The following is a 22,080-nucleotide window of genomic DNA, read 5'->3' as shown; positions in this document are numbered from 1 at the left end:
TCTCAATACAATATAGTTGGGGTTATGCAACTATAGTATATCTAAACATGTATGTATTCTTCATACATAACAGAGGTATATGAAAAGTTCAATCACCATAAAGCAAAGAAGTGGGAATAAACAAACCATTACTACACTATAAACTTCACAAGGACAGACTGTGCTCTGTGCAGCTATATACTCATGGACTCAACACAGTGCTTGATACATAACATAAAGCAGCCTATAATCTGCTACTAAATCAAGGTGTAGAAACAACAGATACAGTGGGAATTCAAATAAGAGAAAATGGGTAAAGGCTACAGTATTTGGAGAGACTACTGCAAGATGGGCTTTAAGAATTCTGAAGGGTTTGAATAGGCAGAAAAGAATAGTAAAACAATACTTAAAAGCATGAATCCAAGAAAAAAATGAACAGAATGAAGTATATGAATTGGGAATTATTTGTTAGTGGGTAGAATGACTCTTACTGGACATTATTAAGTTGGAAAAAGAACTTAGGACAAAATTATGAAGCACCTTGAAAATAATGATATTATGATTTCTGAATAAATAAATAAATAATGAAAGTAATGCTTATAAAAGAGTAGCCTGAACTCACAAAAGAAGAAATACAAATGGTTCATAATAAGAATAAACACGCTCAGCCTCATTAGTGATTTTTCTTCTTCTTCTTTTCTTGGTCATGCCATACACCATGTGGGATTTTAATTCCCCAACCAGGGATGGAACCCATGCCCTCTGCACTGGATGCACAGAGTCTTAACCACTGGACTGGCAGGGAAGTCCCCCAGTAATTTTTAAATGCACATAAAAAAATCTTTTAATACCAGGAAATTGGTAAAATTAATAGACTGACAAAACTCAGATCAGCAAAGATAAACAAGCATACTGTTAATGGAAATAAGAATTAACAACAGTATTTCTGAAAGTCAGTTTGGTATTATATAGCAATCTGTAAAAGGTGCATGCTCTTTGCTTCAGCAATCTCATTTCCAGGAAATTCCATTCCAAGAATGCCACATGTAAGAAAGATGTATGCATAAAGATGTCAAAAATATAGAAGGATATAAGATATAAAGATATAAGCATGTAAATATATTCCAGAAAGAACTATTCATAAAAAATAAACTATAATAATAATGAATAATAAAGAAAATTCCCATCAGTAGAGAATTGCTTTCTATAGTGCATATATATGATGAACTACAAACAGGCATTAAAAATAATGTTATAATACAGATGTGTTTAGCGTAGCAATGTACATCATAATTTTTTTAAACTTTGGAAAAAAAGAGAAGAAAGCAAAAAGGGAATTCCCTGGTGGTCCAATGGTTAGAACTTTGCACTTTCACTCTGAGGGCCTGGGTTTGATCCCTGATCAGGGAACTAAGATCCTGCATGCTAAAAAAAAAAAAAAAAAAAGGGAAGGAAAAGAAACAGTAAGAAAGGAGGAAAAGGAAAAAAGAAAAGGAAAGAAATGAAAAAAGGAATCTTAACCAAATATTACAAAATGATGATCGCTGTTGAATCTGCTGGCTGAGTTTGGAGGGTGGGGTTCATTCCACTATTTTCTCTACTTTTGTAAATATTTGAAAAGTTTCATAGCAAATAATTTAAAAAGAGAGAGAGATGAATTATGGTATAGATCCCTGTGTATTGAAAAATCCTTTAGAAAACTACTTTATATAGGCAAAAAGAAGAAAGGGCAGTTGCTTATTTCCAAAGAGTCTTGTCATCACAAGAGGGCCAGATCCTTCAGAGCAAGGGCCATGTTATTGCTCTTTTGTATTTTTCTCCCCATCATTTACCAAAGTCCTACAAACAGAGTCAACCCTAGGTATATACTGGTTATTTGAAAAGTACATCTTGAATGGAAAGGATAGTGATAAACCATCTCTCTCACCTTGTATTCCCTTTCTGTCTCCTTTTGCTAGCTTCCGTGAAGAAAAAAACTTTTTGCCATATGTCATCAATTCCTGTATTTTGCCTGAGATGAGCACAACTTCTAAATCCATAGCAATCTCCCCAGAGGTCTGCAAGGTGAAACACTTTAACTATCAATGTGCTTGATGTTTTACCTTCCTTTATAGCAAAGCTCTTCAAAGATGACGCCTGCCATAAAACACAGCAGGCACTCAGTATTTGCTGAATGAATGAATGCACAGGTCTGTGAAGATGCAAGTTTGGATAGTAGGCTAACTGACATAGTAGAGTCTTTTTCAGTGGTATTCAGTTTGCACAATTAATGCTACTTCACTGAAGTTTAATGAAAGCAATAGGAACAGTTCTGATTTTTGTTATGTAATTCCATATAAGTAATAATTTGCTTTTCCCTGAGCTATAAAATAGAGTCATCAAATTAAAAATCATTCTAGATTACTCCACCTTAAGATTCTACTTTATCATTATCAGGTCTTTAACCATACAAAGATATCTATAATGTATTCAAGAATTCATTTATTCCATGTATGGCTATTCTCAAAATTAACTTTTTTTTTAAACCTTTATAACCAGTGTTAAGTTGCTTCATTTCTAAACTAGTTATACAAGTAACTCTCTATAGACCAATGAAGCCAATTAGACTCACCTTGACTTTTTAAATACCACCCTTAATATACTTAAATACTTGAAGGTTAACAAGTACTTTAATGCTAATAACTTATGACTTGTGACCTTGTTGCTAATTCAGTTTTTTACTCAATGTTTTGCATATGTAGTAAAATAGTTTCTGTCTGAGAATAAGTAAGCAACTTCTGTAAATCATAGCCCTAGTAGTAAAAAGTACCATGCTAGGCACAGCACTTAAATGTTTTGATATGGTAGTGCATTAAACACAAGTAGGTATTACCCTCACTTTACAATTTGAAGAAATTGATAACAGGCACACAGCTGGTAAATGACAATGGAATTAAACTCCTCACCTTCTTGCAACATGTATGCCCCTAGTCAGTATAACACACTGCCTCCCTATCAGAGCTTTGGTCACTGTGAAGAAATGAAGACTAACCATCATCATTTCACTCTCTCTATTCCATCATTCCATTTAATTCTAGTGTTACTTTGAAGACAAGAATCAGTTCTTATCTTCTTATCCCTGCTAGCACAAGGCCTGATATAGTTCAGGTGCATAATAAATAATAAACAGATGCCTTCAGGTAAAACCAAGGTATATAAGACTATCACCTAAAATACTAATAGCCTCAGAAAAAAATTTTTTCAAGTTATTTTCTTTTATATTTTTTCTCATTTTGGGGGGTATTAATATATAAAAGGAAATACTTTCTATACTTTACATAAAAGGAGAATAATCTCACTGCTACATTTGCTACAATGTAGGCAATGCCATGCATCTGTTAGTAGTTTGTCCCAGGCCCTCTAATCTACTTAATAATCAGTAAATTTGCCATAAAATTCCTAAATTTGGAGAAAATGTAAAATGTCACAATATTAGCCACACTTTTAATCCAACAGTGTTAATTTTCTCAACTTTTTAATGCATAACAATGTGAAAATTTTTTGAAAGAATGGCAACATCAGTTTAGAGGGGCTGTTTTTTTCTCATTCTGTTCTTACTGTTAAGTGTCCCTTTTTGTGGTCAATAGCGCCTTTTTAAGCAGCAGAGTTCTGAAGCCTTTTACCCGGTTTTGCTCATCTGCCACAGGCCCATCCAATGATCATCAATCTTACCAGAACTGTGTGTATAATTGGATCTAGGTGGGACTAAGTTGCTCTCCTATAAGTAAAAGTTGAAGTAGGCCTATCAGACATCTAAGACAATGCAGCTGCTCAGAACTCTTGGCCTAACTTACTTTCCAGGTTCTCCACTGAACTGCAAGTAACTAAAGTTACTAAATGGGTTATCTTCTAGATGAGTCAAGTATCACTATGTAACACCTATTACAAACACATATATACTGATGACTCAAGCATGCTTGCAGCATGTGTACAAAGACACACTTACACACAAAGCATATGATCCAAGTTTGGGCACGCAGTCCAAACTAGGACAATTAGAGTGAGGCTAATTAAAACCAGTGGGGCAAGACTCCACTCAGGTCACAAACCGGAGGGACAAAATGGCAGCATTCATGATCCCAACTTCAATTCAACACAGGTCCATTGGTGACTCAAATAGCATGAGCACTATTACTATAGATGAAATAAATATCCAACAGTGAAAAAAATTTAAGATTTCAAACAAAAAATATATCACCACTCTTTAAGTTACAAAATAATATCACACCTAGAAAATGAAGTGTATTACTAGTATCATGCGAAAGTGTTTTGGTTTATAACTAAAATAAAATTAAATTCTAGATTCAAGTAAGTATAAAGATTTTCTCTTACATGAGTGGCCAGTGGGACCACTGAACATTAAAATGTCTCTACAAATTCACACTCGCTGGAGGTAGATACTACCTTCACTGAAAACTTTTAGACTAGAGATTTCAGTTCAAAATATCTAAAACAACTATTTAAACAATTCACAGCATAAGTCACTTTTCTTTGATTCATCTATTAGAATCTGCTATACTGATAACGAGGAGACTAAAATGAAAGTTACATTAGGATAAATCTATAAGGGGATCCTAAAAATATTTTTGTGATTATGTACTAAACCTAAAATTTAAACATTTTACATATAAAAACTGTTAGAGAAAAATCTTGAGATTAACTTTTATTGGCTTATACATGTCAAAATCCCTTTGGGATATAAATTTTTATCCATTAAAAATGGGACTTTATGTTCATTCCTAAAATGAAATGGTATAATGTTAGGAACCCTGTTAATTTGATTTCCTGATTAGTTCAGTGGAGGAAAATGCCATATGATCATCTCCATTGATGCTTCCCAAATAAAAACAAAGGCATTCTTCATAATATCCTTTTTTAACATTTTACTTTCATTTACCACATTAAAGTAAATATAACAGAGCATGTCCAAACATACATCACCCCATTTCCTATAATGGTAACTTTTTACATAACTATAGCACAACTATCAAAACCAGGAAAATAATACTGACTTACCACTATGAATTAACTACAGACCTTATTAGAAATTCACCAGTGTTTCCACTAATGTCTCTTTCCTGTTCCAGGATCTTATCTACAAGCCCAAGCTGTTTTTGGTTGTTAGTTTTCCTAGTCTCCTTCAATCTGTGACAATTCCTTGGTCTGTGCATGTGATTGTGTGTACTACGATCTTGATACTTTTAAAGAATAGTAGCCAGTTATTTGTAGACTGCCCCTCAAATAGGGATTGTCTAGAATTTTTTCATTTGAATAAGTTATTCAGTTATTCATTTTTGAAAAGAATTCCACAGAAATGATTTTTGTACTCTTCTTAAATGTATATCAAGGGGTACATAATATCACTATGTCCTATTACTTGTGATGCTAATCTTGATCACTTGGTTAAGATAGTGTTTTGGGGGTTTCTCCATCTTGAGTAAGTGACAGTCGCTCAGTCATGTCCAATTCATTGCGACCCCATGGACACCAGGCTCCTCTGTCCACGGGATTTCCAGGCAAGAATACTGGAATGGATAAGTCATTCCCTTCGCTAGGAGATGTTCCTGACCCAGGGATTGAACCCAGGTCTCCTACATTGCAGGCATATTCTTTCTGTCTAAGCCACCAGAGAAGCCCATCATAGTAACTATTTTTCCCTTACCAAACACTTAATACTCTCTAAGCCCATCCATGTTGCTGCAAATAGCAATATTTTGTCCTTTATGGCTGAGCAATATTCCACTGTGTGTGTGTGTGTGTGTGTGTGTACGTTCAGACACACACACCCTCCCTCCCATATCTTCTTAATCCAGTCAGCTGTTGATGGGTACCTGGATGGCTTCCATGATTTGGCTATTGTAAATAATGCTATAAAGAACACTGGGATGCACGTATGTTTTCAAATAAAGTTTTTGTCTTTTCCAGACATATGCTCAGGAGCAGAGCTACTAGATGGTGCTGTGACTTCAGTTTTTTAAGGAACCTCCATGTGTTCTGCATAGTAACTGCATTAATTTGCATTCTCACCAACAATGTATAAGAGTATCTTTTTCTACACATACTCGCCAACATGCGTGATCTGTAAACTGTCTGATGGTAGCCATTTTTATAGGTGTGAGGTGGTACATCACTGTAATTTTGATTTGCATTTCTCTAATAATTAGATAGGTTGAACATCTTTTTGTGTGCCTTTCAGCCATCTGTATGTCTTCTTTGCAGAAATGTCTATTCATGTCTTCTGCCCATTTTCTTGATTTGGTAGTTTTTCTGATATTGAGTTGTATGAGTTGTTCCAACACTGCAGATATTACATTCTCAGCTGCATCATTTGCAAATATTTTCTCCCAGGTTGCTTTTGTTTTGTTGATGGTTTCCTTTACTGTACAAAAGTTTTTAAGTTTAATTAGGCCTTATTTGTTTATTTTTGCTTTCATTTCTTTTGCCTTGGGAGACTGATCCAAGAAAATACTGCTACGATTTATGACAAAATGTCTTGAATATATTCTCTTCTAAGAGTTTTATGGTTTCAGGTATTACATTTATATCTTAAAATGACTTTGAGTTTATTTTTGTATGTGGTGTGAGGGAATGTTCTAATCTCATTGGTTTAACATGGTAACATAGTTTCACCAGACATCACTTGTTAAAGAGATTGTCAGACTGCTTTGGAAATCCAGGGTCTTTTGCAATTCTATATAAGTTTTAGGATTACTTATTCTAATTTTGAGAAAAATGTCATGGGTATTTTGATAGGGATCGCACAGATTTCTTTGGGTAGTATGGCCATTTTCATAATAGTAATTCTTCCAACCCAAGCCAGAATGGGATAAATCTTTCCATTTCCTTGAATCATCTTCAAATTCCTTTACCAACGGCTTATAGTTTTCAGAGTATATGTCTTTCACTTCCTTGGTTAAGTTTATTCCTAATAATTAAAACTTTGATAATTTCAATTTTTTTTTTTTTACTTTCTCTTTCTGATATTTCATTATTACTGTATGGAAAGGAACAGATTTCTATACATTAACCTTGTATTCTGCAACCTTGCTGAATTCATTTCTTAGTTCTAATAGTTTTGGGGTAGAGACATTAGGGTTCTCTATATCAAGTATCATGTCATATACAAATAGTGACAGTTTTACCTCTTCCCTTCAATTAGAATATCTTTTCTTTTTCTTGTCTTACTGCTGTGGCTAGGACTTCCAATACCACATCAAACAGAAACAACTAGAATGGGCATCCTTATCTTGTTCCTAAATTTAATGGGAAGGCTGTCAGCTTTAACCATGAATTATTATGGTGTCTGTGGGTTTACTGTAAATGGCATTTGTTATGCTCCCTCTATACTCACTTTTTGGTAAGAGTTTTTACCACGAACAAATGTTCATTTTTTTCAAATGTCTTCTCTGTATCTATGGAGATAATACTGTGATTTTCATCTTTCCTTTCTTTAATGTGGTTTATCACATTGATTTGCATACACTGAACCATCACTGTGATCCTGGAATAAATCCAACTTGATCATGGTATATGATCCTTTTTATGAATTACTGTATTTGGCTTACTAATATTTTGCTGAGGATTTCTGCATTTGTATTCATCAAAGACACTGGCCTATAATTTTCTTTTCTTGAAATGTCTTTCCTATGAGGACTCACAGAATGAATGTGGGAGTACTGCCTCCTATTCAACTTATTTTATTTTTATTTCCATGGTTTTAGCTGTTCTTTCTCCTCTTTTATTATTTTATTTGGGCCCTATCTCTTTTCTTCTTTGTGAACATGGTTAAAAATTTATCAATTATGCTTCTCTTTTCAAAAAACTAGCTCTTGGATTCAATGATCTTTTCTTTTGACTTTTTTGATCTTGTTTATTTCCTCTATGATCTTTATTATTACATTTCCTTCCTTCTTCTGACTTTTGACTTTGTTCTTTATTTCTTTTAGGTGGTGGATCAGGCTGTTTGAAATTTTTCTTATTTCTTGAGGAAGCCTTTAATCGCCATCAACTTCCCTCTTAGAACTGCTTTTGCCACACCCCACAGATTCTGGAAAATTGTGTTTCCATTTTCATTTGTCTAGAGGTATTTTATGATTTCCTCTTTGATTTTCATCATTTACTCTTTTGATGTTTTAGGAGCATGTTGTTTATTCTTCACATCTGTTATTTTCCCATTTTTCTTTCTATAGTTATACTAGTTACACACTATTATCATCAAAAAAAAAAAAAAAAAACAAACCTCTTGATACAATTTCTATCCTTTCAAATTAAGGTTTGTCTTGTGACCTAGTATGTGATCTGTCCTAGAGAACATTCCATGTGCACTTTAAAAAAATGTATTCTGCTTTCCCCGCCCCCGCCCCCCAGCCACCATGGAATGTCCCATAGATAACAAATCCAACTCATCTATTCTTTTTCAGGATCTCTGTTGCCTTACTGATTTTCTGTCTGGATGACATATCCACCCATGTCAGTGGGGTGTTAAAGTCTCCTACTATTACTATATTATTGCCAATTTCTCCCTTTGTATCTGTTATTATTTGCTTTATATATAGATGTTCCTGGATTGGGTGCATATATGTTAACAAGTACAATATCCTCTTCTTGTATCATACCTTTTATCATTATATAATGCCTGTCTGTCTTTCATCATGGCCCTTGGTATAAAGCTTATTTTTTCTGAAATGAGTATTGCTACTCTTGCTTTCTTGTCATTTCTGTTTGCATGAAATACTTTACCCAATCCCTCACTTTCAGTCCCCTTTCAAAAGGAGTCCTTTAAAAGGGAGTCTTTTAAGGCAGCATATTGATGGGTCTTGTTTTTTATCCAATCAGCCTCCTATGTCTTTTGATCAGAGCATTTAGTCCACTGACATATAAAGTAATTATTGATATGTACACACTTATTGGGGCTTCCCTAGTGGCTCATATGGTAAACAATCTGCCTGTAATGCAGGAGACCCGGATTCAACCCTGAGGTCAGGAAGATCCCGTGCAGAAGGGAATGGCTACCCATTCCAGTCATCTTGCCTGCAGAATTCCACAGACAGAGGAGCCTGGAAGGCTATACAGTCCATGGGGCTGCAAAGAGTCAGACGTGACTAGAGTCACCAACACTTTCATGTATTTACTGACCTTTTATTACCTGTTTTTCAGTTGTTTTTGTAGTTCTTCTCTGTTCACCCTTTTGTTTCTTTCATTGTAATGCCACACCACTTAACTGCAGAGAATTTATGTTTTAATATCTGATAGTGCTAGTTCTCTTCAAAGTTTTCCTTTCTCAGTGTTTTCCTGGCGATTCTTACATGTTTATTTTTCCATGTGAATTTTCTTATCTTGTCTAATTTCATGAAATAGTTGCGGCATTCTACTGGAATTACAGGAAATATATAAATTACTTTAAGAAAGAACTGACATCTATATCATTTTGAGTAACAGAATTTAAGAATAAGAGGTATCTTTCCATTTTTTCAAATCTATTTTTGTGTCTTTGGAGTGTCTAAGCTTTTCTGCTTACAGGTTTCACAAATTTATTAAATTTTTCACAAGTATTTAATTTTCTTTGTTGTTGCTGTAAGGTTTGTCCTAATGTTATAGCCTCTGTTTATTATTTGTGTATATGAGGACTGATATTTGTATGTTAATTTTTTTTTTTTTAAGTAAAAACCAAACTTTATTGTTGCTTTTTGCCATTTGGTAGCATTTTACACACAGGCTTCAATCTTCAGAATGCCCTGGATTCAGCAGAAAAACCATTTAAATGAAGTTTTGTACAACAGAAACTTCTCAGCAGTCAAAATTTTAGACTGTAAAAAAATACATGCAAAACATACTTTTCTGAAAACACTTAACTTTGAACAAAGCACCGAACTACACAAATGCAGAATGAAAACAGCATTTCAACTCCACCAAAGGTAGTCATCAAAAAAGGTGTAAAAGTCACCTAACTTCACTAGGCACTGTTCACTTTTTAAACAGGAGACAATAAAAAATATTGTCCACAAACAAAATCCCAACTCTAGGGCAGGTTTCAGAAAGTCTTCAACTTCATGCTTTAATAGCCACCAGGTGAGTATGATCGAGATCTGGAACATGATCTGTATCCTCCACGACTACAGTAGGGAGAAGGTCTGTCTTCTGTATATCTGATCCCTGTCTTAAGCAGCTCTCCAACCTCCTCCTCCTCCACCTCTGTACGATCTGCTGTAATAGTCCCGATCATCATAGCCTCCATCACATCCTCTGTCATAGTAATCTCGATGGCGTGAGCTGCCATAGGTAGGTCTCCCCATGTAAATTTTCCTGGTGTTGGAGTATGTGGTCTTTTCGTTATGGAGAAGTCAACTCTGATCCTACGTCCATCAAGCTCCATTCTATTGGCACGCTCTTATGCTTCCTTGGCATCATCTACATTTTCAAAGTATACAAAGGCAAATCCTCTTGAACGTCTAGATTGCTGGTCATATACAATAAATATATCAGCAGTTGGGCCATATTTAGAGAACACTTCTCTTAGATCTCTTTCTGTAGAGTACAAGCTCAATCCAAATACTCCAAGACAACAGTTGGGATCAGGATTTGCCCGATTCCCAACATGACGCCGGCGAGTAGACGTGGGAGAATGACTGTGGCTATGCCGTCTTCGATAATCTCTGCTGTAAGATCTGCTACGAGATTGTCTATGGGACCGGGACCGAGATCGTGACCTTGTATAATGCCTCCGAGAACTTCTTCTGGATCTAGACCTAGATTCAGATCTGGACCTGGACTTTGATCTGGAACACCTGGAATCTTCCTTGGAGCGAGACCTTGCAGGGGTATGCCTTGCAGATTTCCCAGATCCATGAGCACTTCCACTTCTGGAAGCAGAACGGGATTCCCGCTCGCCGTAGTTATGCTCGCCGCTGTCGCTCATGACTTCCACGGCTGTCACCGCTCGATGTGCTTCAATTGAAGCTGCCAACCTCTCGAGCCTTCAGTGTAGAGGCTCCGCCGCAGCCTCGCACTACACACGGGTTCTCGATCCGCTGAGAGCCGAAACGCTCCGCGCCGCCTCCGTTTGGGCTCTAAGTCTCTGTATGTTAATTTTATATCCTATCACTTTCCTGAATTACTTTACAATTTGAGTTAGTTTTATAATCAACTAAAGTTTTTCCAAAGTACTATAGTATCATCTCCAAAGTGACACAGTTTTCCTTCTGGCTTACCAATTCTTTTGCCTCTAACTGATTTCTGTAATTTAGTTGCGTGGGCTAATACTTCTAAGGCAATGTTAAACAGCAACAGAAATAATGGATACAGTTGCCTTGTTCATGATCTTCATGGAAATGCCTCTTATGATTCTCTATAAAATAAGATACTGGCTTTAGTGCTAAGGTAGATATATTCCTGATAATATTCTTAATAAAATAAAAATAAACTGAATACTTTATTAGCATCATAAAATGCATACATCATGCCAAAAAGCAGTATCATGCTTAATGATAGAAGCACGCCTATCAAAGACTGAAAGACAAAGATCCCAATATTATTAACATTTTTCTAAAATAAACCATTAGCAGATTTAATCCACTGAAGGAAAAATGAGATATTTATACTAGAAAGATATAATCAGATGCTTGGAATACCCCAAAGAACAAAATAAAACTCTTATAAACAAGGAAAGAATTCAGTAAACCGCTAAGCACTATATGAAGATTACTTGAAATGTGTATTTGGTCTTTATTAGGCCTGGCCTCATAACTGGGTACTACTTAGGTAAGACTTGCTCTATTACATAGAATACTAGTCCAGAAATTTGTTTTCTTGCATATACTGGAAAGTAATCAGGTTTTGAAGATTAAGTCTTACAACTTTCAAACAAGGTAACTGATACAATAATTTCCTAATTTTCAGAGAAAACACAAATGTCAAAAATGTACATACTTTAAAATTAAACTTTGGTATACACTGTTGTGTATGCATCATGCATATGTGTATCTCCATATGAACTGATAGGCAATTGTCCTCCACTAGTTTTTTTTAATTTATTTTTTATTTTATTTATTTATTTATTTTTTGGTCCTCCACTAGTAAGAATAGCCTAACTGGTAAGTATTGATTAAAACCAGTATCAATAAAGCATTAAGATATAGCATACCATTTTCTGGTGACTGATAATTCCTCTAAAACAGAGTTCAGGGTAGTAAATTTGGTCTGAATAATTTTCAGGGATGGCAGTAATTCTTTTCTTAGTAACTATTCAAATAATACTGTTCATACTTTGTGGAATTTTAAATTAGAACCCAGGACTTGGTGATTTTTTTGGTTTACTGTTCCTTCTATTACAACTTAATTCCTTCTATTACAACTTATTAACACATCATTTCTCCTTGGAAACAGAAACTGTAAATTAACAAATATATAACAAATATTATGTATGTAGTATAACAGCCTTAGCTCAGTGAGATATATAATCATGTATCTGCATTAAGCCTTAAATTCCCAATGTTATAGTTAAGTCCACAGTTTTCATGCTTAATGTCTTCTCTGCACCAAATTTTGCTGTACAAACTATATAGTGGTCACTGATTAATATTAATCTATGTTCTTAAAAGTTAGAAAAGTAACAACCTTTGGGAAAAAAAGATGGTACTAATAATTTGGAGGAGCATGATGGAAGGCTCTTAATTGCTGATAATTCTTGTTCTGGTGATTTCACAGGTACGTTCACTTTGTGATAATTCATTTATTAACTTGAGACTTTTGTACACTTTTCTGTATGTATGTTATATTTCAATCAAAATAGCTAATTTATAAAAATAAACAGAAAATAAAAACAAACCATACAGACTTCTCATCTCCCCAGTAAAGCACCATTTCTTTGCAATCATATTATGTTGCACTTAGGGTCTTTCTTGAAACAAAATAAAAACTTATCTTTAAACTCTAGAATCATTCAGTGTGATAAGATGTTCATACTACTTGAATTCCTTCAAAGAGCAAGTTCACATCTTCTATTTCAAGTTTTTCCCCAAAACGTATACATGTGTATTTTAAAGTCGAGAGGGAGACTTAACTGTTCTATATAAGCTTTCATGTGTATTTGTTTATCTCTACCTTTCTTATTCTTTTTTTCTTCCTCTCTCTTATTCACCCTATTAGTTGGACGTCTATAGTTTAATTTCTGTTAAGCTTACTATAAATATGATACAACTAAGATGTACAAACTATAGTATAAGAACAGTTCTACCTTAGAAAATTACAACATCCCCATTAAGTGATATATGCAGACCAATCAACCCAAAATATTCAAATCCCTCTAACTAAACTCATCTTTCTCCCTCACTACCAAGATATATTATTATACCAAGTCTCTCTGCAGCAGCACAATTCTCCTAAGCTAAATCCTCAGAAACACTGTTGACTTTCACTATATCATCCCCATTCATAAGACATAATGTTCCACCTCTGGGAAGTCTGTTTCTACCCTCTTTCTTTCCATTCCTATTCCATTCCTATTGCTATAACCCTATTTGGTACTCCAAATACCCTGCTTGAATTATTGCAAAAACCTCCCACTTCTAACCCAAGCTATTACCCACTCCAATTAATCTTCCATACTATCACTAGATTAATCTTTCTGAGGGATAACGTTGAACATGGCATACTTGTTTTAAAAATATTCAATGGGCTTCCCTATCTTCTGAATGAATCTCAAGTGAAAGTCACTCAGTCATGTCTGACTCTGCAACCCCATGGAAATCTCCAGGCCAGAATACTGGAGTGGGTAGCCTATTCCTTCTCCAGCAGATCTTCCCAACCTGGGAATCAAACCAAGGCCTCCTGCATTGCAGGTGGATTCTTTACCAGCTGAGCTACCAGGAGCTACCAAGACTGTTTTTAAATCTCTATAGAGAACCTCTAAAAACAACCATTACATTTGCTCCCTTGTCTACCAGTATCAGAGTTATTTGAAAGAGGAAATGTACTGCACATAATAAGAAGCAAAACAAAAAAACAAGAGAAAAAAGGTCCAACTCAGTCCAATTACTGAACAAATAAACATCACTATCACTCAAAATGGAAGAAACCAAAGAAAAATCCGAAGTAAGAAAAAAGAAATCCCAACCATAGTTGAAAAGTCTGGTTGTAAGCAAACTTGAATGTTACATCTTTGAAAATAAATCTAAATCTAATTTGTAGGCCCCAAAGACTGAAAGGAACTGGAGGAAATATTACTTCTACATTAAATTTAATTCTTAAATTCCTTAACAAAGCACACAGTCACCCTCCCTGTAAAAGAAAACACCAGAATATACACTGCAGCATGGCAGCTACCTCTGGTCATTTTTTTAAAATGAGGAACTTACAACATAAAACAAAAACTATATAAAAGATTGATGTTCTCTTATCAAGTAATTAATATTTTATTTCATACAAGAGAAGTATGAAAACACCTTCCCATAGTAAGAAGAAATATCCCCTTGTAGTAATGATTTGGTGCTCACTCATTTGATGTTCGCAGCCACTATTTTATAGAATGTAATTACCATGAATAGTGAGAACCAACTGTATCTCTCAGGAGCATATTTTACTTGCCACCTGAAAATCCATAATATGCTTAACTTTAGGTATGCACAAAACATAATAAAAGATGACTGATTAAAAACTAAGTAAACATAGAAAAGTCTAGAGCAGGGACGGCAGACAGATTTTATCTTGCACATCACCTCTGTGGAAAAACAGAGTTCTGAATAAGGTGCCTTCTGAAACTGTGCTTTGGCTCACCAGGAAAGAATACTATAATCAATGAGTAATACTGGTCACAGAATTGAGAAATGATAAATAATGTTACTTGCATCATGTATTTGCCACCCTTGTGCTACTGCACTTCAAATAATCTCAAAAAACAAACAACTACAAAATTACTTACTGCTTCAACAGAGTTACATTCTCGTCTTGTTTCTAAATAACGTAGGGCTCGTTTTTCTTCTTCTTTTAATTTAGCATCTGCCTGTCCAGAAGCAAAATAGCAATCATTTTAAGAACATCAAGAAAACAGCTCAAATGATCACATATACTAGGTTCTGACTTACATATTTCATATAATTCTGTACACCATTTTGTTGTAAATACGAGGGTGCCTGTGTTCTATAAAATCTCTCTGTTGAATCCAAGTATGCCTTCTCAAAATTGTCCCTATAAATTTGGAGCTTATCCTCTGGATTAGAACAAAGGTTAACTGAAAAACAGAAAATAAAATTTTACTCTAATTATGATTCAAATCAGTATTTTAAGTACAATAAATAAAAAACAAATATTGAGGAGTCATGTTCAAGGGACTGTGACAATGCCCATAAGAACATACAGTCATATAAGACAAAATCCTTCTCTATAAAAAACTTGAAAAGGTAACAACACAAAGGAGTAAAGTGACATATAATACAGAAAATGTGAACTGTTTTATTTTTGAATAGGAACGAGATTGATGAATAACTGGATGATCAAGAAACCATTCACAGAAAAGATGGGATTTGAATTCAGCCTTTCAGAACAAATTACACTGGTTAGTAAATACTCAGAAGTAGAACAATACAAGATTAAATAAAGATACAACAATGAGGTTGTCTGAATGGATTGTAAGGTTAATAGAATATAAGGCAGAATGGCAAGCTGGAAATCGTTATGGAGACCCTCAACTCTCTGGCTAAGTAACCTAAATTTAGCATGCCATACCACTAAATGGATAAGAATACCAAATACGACAGTACTTAAAAATTCATCTTGTGAAAGTATACGGGTTAAATGATAGCAACAGTATCACTATAAGAAGACTGTTTCAAAAGTCTAGAAGTAGAAATTAAAGAAGTCTAAACTGGTGGCAATTGAAATAAAAAGGAAGAAATTTCAGGGACATGACTAAAGAAAATCTAGACTTTGTATCTGAAGAAATACAAGGGCAACACAGAAAGCAAGTCAAAGATAACCAAAGGTTCATTAATATAAAATCTTCTTACTGACAACTATTTTGTGTCAGACATTCTATGATCAGTAAAGACACAGTGTCAAGAACACAGTTAAAAATGCTAAAGCATTATGACAGGAAAGCACAGGTACTATGAAGCACCTAACCTAGTCTGGGAATTAGGAAAGACCTCCATGAGGAAACAGAGGATTTGACTAAATGAATAAGGAAAGTCTGGAAAGGAATGTACACACATGAAATTAACTGATGCCCTAAGTTAAAAAAATGGTTACCTTTTAAAGGCTAGAGTTTCAAGACTATGTTTCTCTAATTCACGTAGCTAAAAAGATTTACTAGCTAAGAGATGAGTGAAATGGAGAAAATAAATATTAACTACATGAATACGAATTTTTCCAGGTTTCACTAAAGCAGAATATCTTTTCTGTACTCTTAAAGCATAGGACACTAAAAGCAGATGTCACTATATGCTAACAAACATAACTGTGATAGTACTATTCTATAATTGTCTTAGAATTTCCATGAAAAGGATATTTGATCATAAGTTCAGAACATACCATAGGATTCTCTTACTCCAATGACAAGCTGAGAATCAAAAGCTTCTCCTAATCTTTCAGCATGGACCAGCTTCATTGCACTATCTTGAAGTCTGCTTTTTATATTTGAAAAGATTGATTCATTCCATGTATCAAGCATGAGCTAGGAAAAAAAGAACAAAATAGGTAATCATTCGAATTATTAATATACCAAGTTCCATACATACACACAAAAATTTTAAGTACAAATGCTAAAAAAGGAAGGCAAACTCTTAGTCCTATATTCACTTGAATACTATAGGAAACCAATGTATTTAAATTTGGTAAATATCATCTGGTAAACAACAGCAAAGAACAACTGTTTGTTAGAGTCAAACACAACTGGATTTGAATTCCAGCTGTTACTTATATATCTGCTTTCTCAACTGGAAAATAGTGAAAATAACAGTACAAATTTCAAGTGGTTGTTGCAAAATTAAACATGGTAATACATGGAAAATGTTACTTTTTCTATATAGTTCGAAGGTTGAATTTCAGAAATAATGATATGTGTTTGGGACATTTATATGCATATCTGTATAAATATATGATAAATGGGAAAAGGATAAATTGAAAATATGTCTGATAATAAATCTCAAAAGAATATAAAAATTCACCTTGTAAATTTTCTATTTATGGAAAGAGCACATACATACTCATGAATATGCTGTCAGCATTAGCACAAACTTTAAGGCTGGGAAAAGGCAACAAAGTATAGGCCATTATTTGAATGCCTATGTTGGTTGCTATAACCAGTGAGTTGTTCAAAGTTCAAATGGAATTTTTTACTTTTAAAATCTGTGGTTCCATTTGATTCTCAAAAGTAGAAATACATATGTATTAAATACATATAGTCCAAAAGTCTGTTCTGTACATCTGTGTCTCTTTTTCTGTTTTGCATACAGGGTTATCATTACCATCTTTCTAAATTCCATATATATGTGTTAGTATACTGTATTGGTCTTTATCTTTCTGGCTTACTTCACTCTGTATAATGGGCTCCAGTTTCATCCATCTCATTAGAACGGATTCAAATAAATTCTTTTTAATGGCTGTGGGAGAAGGCGAGGGTGGCATGTTTCGAGAGAACAGCATCGAAACATGTATATTATCTATGGTGAAACAGGTTGGATGCATGAGACAAGTGCTCGGGCCCGGTGCACTGGGAAGACCCAGAGGGATCAGGTGGAGAGGGAGGTGGGAGGGGGGATCAGGATGGGGAACACATGTAAATCCATGGCTGATTCATGTCAATGTATGACAAAAACCACTACAATATTGTGAAGTAATTAGCCTCCAACTAATAAAAATAAATGGAAAAAAATAAGTAAATAAATAAATACATATAAAAAACAAGGACAACAAAGTTAGGTTGTAACTGATTGTAGAACTGAAAGGGAAATCTGGGACTCTTCAATTTCAGAGCCAAGTTCTTTCTATTAATTCATGAGTTGTCACTGGGCACAGAGTTTTTACAGCAGTTTAGCCACAATTAAACACAAAAATTCCAGAAGGTAACATATTAATGGAAGGATTTTTAACAGAAAAACACAATTTAGCTTATAAAAAAGTAAAAGTATAAAAAAGAAGGAAATAAAATTCTGAAAATAAAACTAGGAAAAGGAGAAAGTGAAAAGGAAAAGCAAAGGAGGTAACGTCTGAACACGGATCTACAACTTAAGACCACATAAAAGAAGAGAGAACTAAAACTAAAAGTAGATGAAAGAAAAGCAGTATTATTCAATAAAACACAGCAAAAGCTGAACAACAGTTTATATGTGAAGCAAAAAAACCCATTTCAGTGCAAATTTATTTCGAAAGTCTTCAACTCACCCTATTTCTGAAGAATATTAGGGGAAAACTGAGGAAACTGACTTACCTTTCGAACAATACTGTCTTCTACATTTGATTTTTTATTGCTGCCCTGTTTACCCATTAAAGTAATCTCTAGTTGACAGAAAGGCTTCGGTAAAATATCACACTGTGTAAAGAATTTTCGCCATTCAACAATATAAGCTTTTAGCAAAGCTGTATCATCTTGATGGCTCAGTACTCGCTGAAAAAAAAAGAATCATATCAATTTTAAATAAACTGCTAAAAGAAAAACAAAACATATTCATGCCATAAATTTATTGTATACTCTAAATTATACCTAAAAGAAATTAAAACATAATGTATATATACACAAGAAAAAAAACATGTTCACATAGATATAGTGGACATATAGTAATGTTCATTACTATAATGAACATTTTACAATATATACAGATGTTGAATCACTACGTTGTATACCTGAAACTAATAAAATGCTATGTGTCAATTATATTCTAATTAAAAAAAAATCCTATGTCCTTTAGCTGTTACCTTCCTACCCTCCTCCTTTCTTGGTTGCACCCTCCTCACCTAGCCTTAAGTAATCACTAATTTATTTTCTGTGTCTATATATTTGCCTGTTCTGGGCTTTCATATGGATGAAACTATATAATATGTAGACTTTTATGACTGACTTCTTTTACACACTACAGTGTTTTCAGGGCTCATCCAAGTAGTATTATAGGTCAGTACTTTATTTCTAAATACTACTCCATTTTATGGACATAACATATTTTATTTATCTACTTGTTCACTGGTGAACATGTGGATCATTTCTAACTTTTGGCTCTCATGTATAATGCTACTATAAATGTCTGTCTACCAAAATAAGAAAATGTTCACAAAAAACTTGTGCACACTTACCAAAAAAAGAGAGAGGATTCAAATAACTCAATTCAGAGATGAAAGAGGAGATACTACAACTGATATCACAGATATAAAAAGGATCATAGGAGACTACTATGAACTACTGAACGCCAACAAATTTGACAACTTACTAGAAGTGGATAAATTCCTAGAAACATACAATAAACCAAACTGTTTTGTGAAGAAAAAGAAATCTAAACAGACATATTACTGGTAAGTTATTAATATTTCATTCACAATTTAAAAATTCCCAACAAGGGACATTGGTTCAAGACGGTAGAGTAGGATGTGTGCTCATCTCCTCCTGCAAGAGCACTGAAATCACAACTAACTGTTGAACAACCATCAAGAGGAAGATGCTGGAACCCACCAAAAAAAGATACAAAAGACAAAGGACAAGTTGCAACGAGATGTCAGGAGGGGCACAATCACAATAAAATCAAACCGCATACCTACAAGGTGGGCAGCCCACAAACTGGAGAACAATAACACCAAAAAAGTTTTCCCACTGTTGTAAAGGTTCTGAGCCCCACATCAAGCTTCCCAGCCTGGAGATTCTGGCAAAGGGACCAGGAATTCCCAGGGAAACTGAAGGCCAGTGGGATTTGATTATAGAACTTCCATAGGACTGTGGAAAACAGACTCTGCACTCCTGGAGGGCATACACAAAATCTTGTGTGCATGAAGAACCACAATAAAGGAGCAGTGATCCCAAGGAGACGGAACCAGGCTTACCTGCTGCTGTTGGAGGGTCTCCTGCAGACGTGTGCGGGGGCAGTGGCCCACCACGGCACTGACAACAACAGCTCTAGGAAATGCCGCTGACTCTGGAGGATGGTGTGCCCTACCATAGGTCCTGGAGACGCCAGGGCTGGGTCGCTTCAGGCTAAACAACTAACAAGGAAGGAGCACAGCCCATCCGTTAGCAGAAAATGGGATTAAAGTGTTATTGATCATGGTGCTGCCCACCAGAGCAAGATCCAGTTTTTCCCACTGACAGTCCCTCCCATGAGAAAGCTTGCACAAGCCTCTTAGACAGCCTCATCCACCAGAGGGCAGACAGAAGAAGCAAGAAGAACTACAATCCTGCAGCCTCCAGAATAAGAACAACAATCATAAAAAGTTAAATAAAAAGAAAAGGCAGAGGATTACATCCCAGATGAAGGAATAAGATCAAACCCCAGAAAAGCAGTGATATGGAGATAAGCAACCTTCCAGAAAAAGAATTCAGAATAACGACAGTGAAGATGATCCAGGATCTTGGAAAAAGAATGGAGAGTATGGAAGAAATGTTCACCAAAGACATAGAAGAACTAAAGTAAGAACCAACAGAGAGAGACAACACACTAGAAAACACAAAATAATTGTGGTAACAGGACTGATAAGTGACCTGGAAGATCAAATGGCTGAAATCACTGCTGCAAAACAGAATATAAAAAGAAGAACAAAAATCATATGATTATCTCAATAGATGCAGAGAAAGCCTTTGACAAAATTCAACACCCATTTATGATTAAAACTCTCCAGAAAGCAGGAATAGAAGGAACATACCTCAACATAATAAAAGCTATATATGACAAACCCACAGCAAACATTATCCTCAATGGTGAAAAATTGAAAAAGCATTTCCCCTTAAGTCAGGAACAAGACAAGGGTGCCCACTCTCACCACTACTATTCAACATAGTTTTGGAAGTTTTGGCCACAGCAATCAGAGCAGAAAAAGAAGTAAAAGAAATACAGATAGGAAAAGAAGAAGTGAAACTCTCGCTGTTTGCAGATGACATGATCCTCTACATAGAAAACCCTAAAGACTCTACCAGAAAATTACTAGAGCTAATCAATGAATATAGTAAAGTTGCAGGATATAAAATTAACACAGAGAAATCCCTTGCATTCCTATACACTAACAACGAGAAAACAGAAAGAGAAATTAAGGAAACAATACCATTCACCATTGCAACAAAAAGAATAAAATACTTAGGAGTATATCTACCTAAAGAAACAAAAGACCTATACATAGAAAACTATAAAACACTGATGAAAGAAATCAAAGAGGACACAAACAGATGGAGAAACATACCGTGTTCATGGATTGGAAGAATCAATATTGTCAAAATGGCTATACTACCCAAAGCAATCTATAGATTCAATGCAATCCCTATCAAGCTACCAACGGTATTTTTCACAGAACTAGACCAAAGAATTTCACAATTTGTATGGAAATACAAAAAACCTCGAATAGCCAAATAATCTTGAGAAAGAAGAATGGAACTGGAGGAATCAACCTGCCTGACTTCAGACTCTACTACAAAGCCACAGTCATCAAGACAGTATGGTACTGGCACAAAGACATATAGATCAATGGAACAGAATAGAAAGCCCAGAGATAAATCCACAAACCTATGGACACCTTATCTTCGACAAAGGAGGCAAAGATATACAATGGAAAAAAAGACAACCTCTTTAACAAGTGGTGCTGGGAAAACTGGTCAACCACTTGTAAAAGAATGAAACTAGAACACTTTCTAACACCATACACAAAAATAAACTCAAAATGGATTAAAGATCTAAATGTAAGACCAGAAACTATAAAACTCCTAAAGGAGAACATAGGCAAAACACTCTCCGACATAAATCACAGCAAGATCCTCTATGACCCACCTCCCAGAATATTGGAAATATAATCCTCTTTTTAAAAAATTTCTTCTATTACCATTGGAAGGGTCTTTGATAAACTTTTGGAAGGGCTGTCCTGGAACAAAGTTCCATTGAGTTTCTTTTT

At 34.8% G+C, this 22,080-nt stretch overlaps 1 protein-coding gene and 1 pseudogene across 2 annotated transcripts in view; both read right to left on the bottom strand.

Annotated features, from left to right (window-relative positions):
* CUL5 (cullin 5) overlaps positions 1–22,080 on the bottom strand; it is a 129,726-nt gene that overhangs the window by 46,112 nt on the left and 61,534 nt on the right. For both annotated transcript variants that reach the window (XM_043481072.1, XM_043481073.1), the window contains 4 exons: positions 18,437–18,613; positions 16,540–16,681; positions 15,096–15,241; positions 14,933–15,013 (listed from right to left, as the gene is read on the bottom strand). In XM_043481072.1, coding sequence (XP_043337007.1) covers positions 14,933–15,013; positions 15,096–15,241; positions 16,540–16,681; positions 18,437–18,613 — 546 coding nt within the window. The remainder of the gene's footprint in view (positions 1–14,932; positions 15,014–15,095; positions 15,242–16,539; positions 16,682–18,436; positions 18,614–22,080) is intronic.
* LOC122449481 lies at positions 9,663–14,920 on the bottom strand (annotated as a pseudogene).

The sequence above is a fragment of the Cervus canadensis genome, chromosome 11 (assembly GCF_019320065.1).
Source record: "Cervus canadensis isolate Bull #8, Minnesota chromosome 11, ASM1932006v1, whole genome shotgun sequence".
Taxonomy (NCBI): Eukaryota; Metazoa; Chordata; class Mammalia; order Artiodactyla; family Cervidae; genus Cervus; species Cervus canadensis.
The sequence above is the reverse complement of the archived record's forward strand: the minus strand, read 5'-3'. Positions and strand labels throughout refer to the sequence as shown.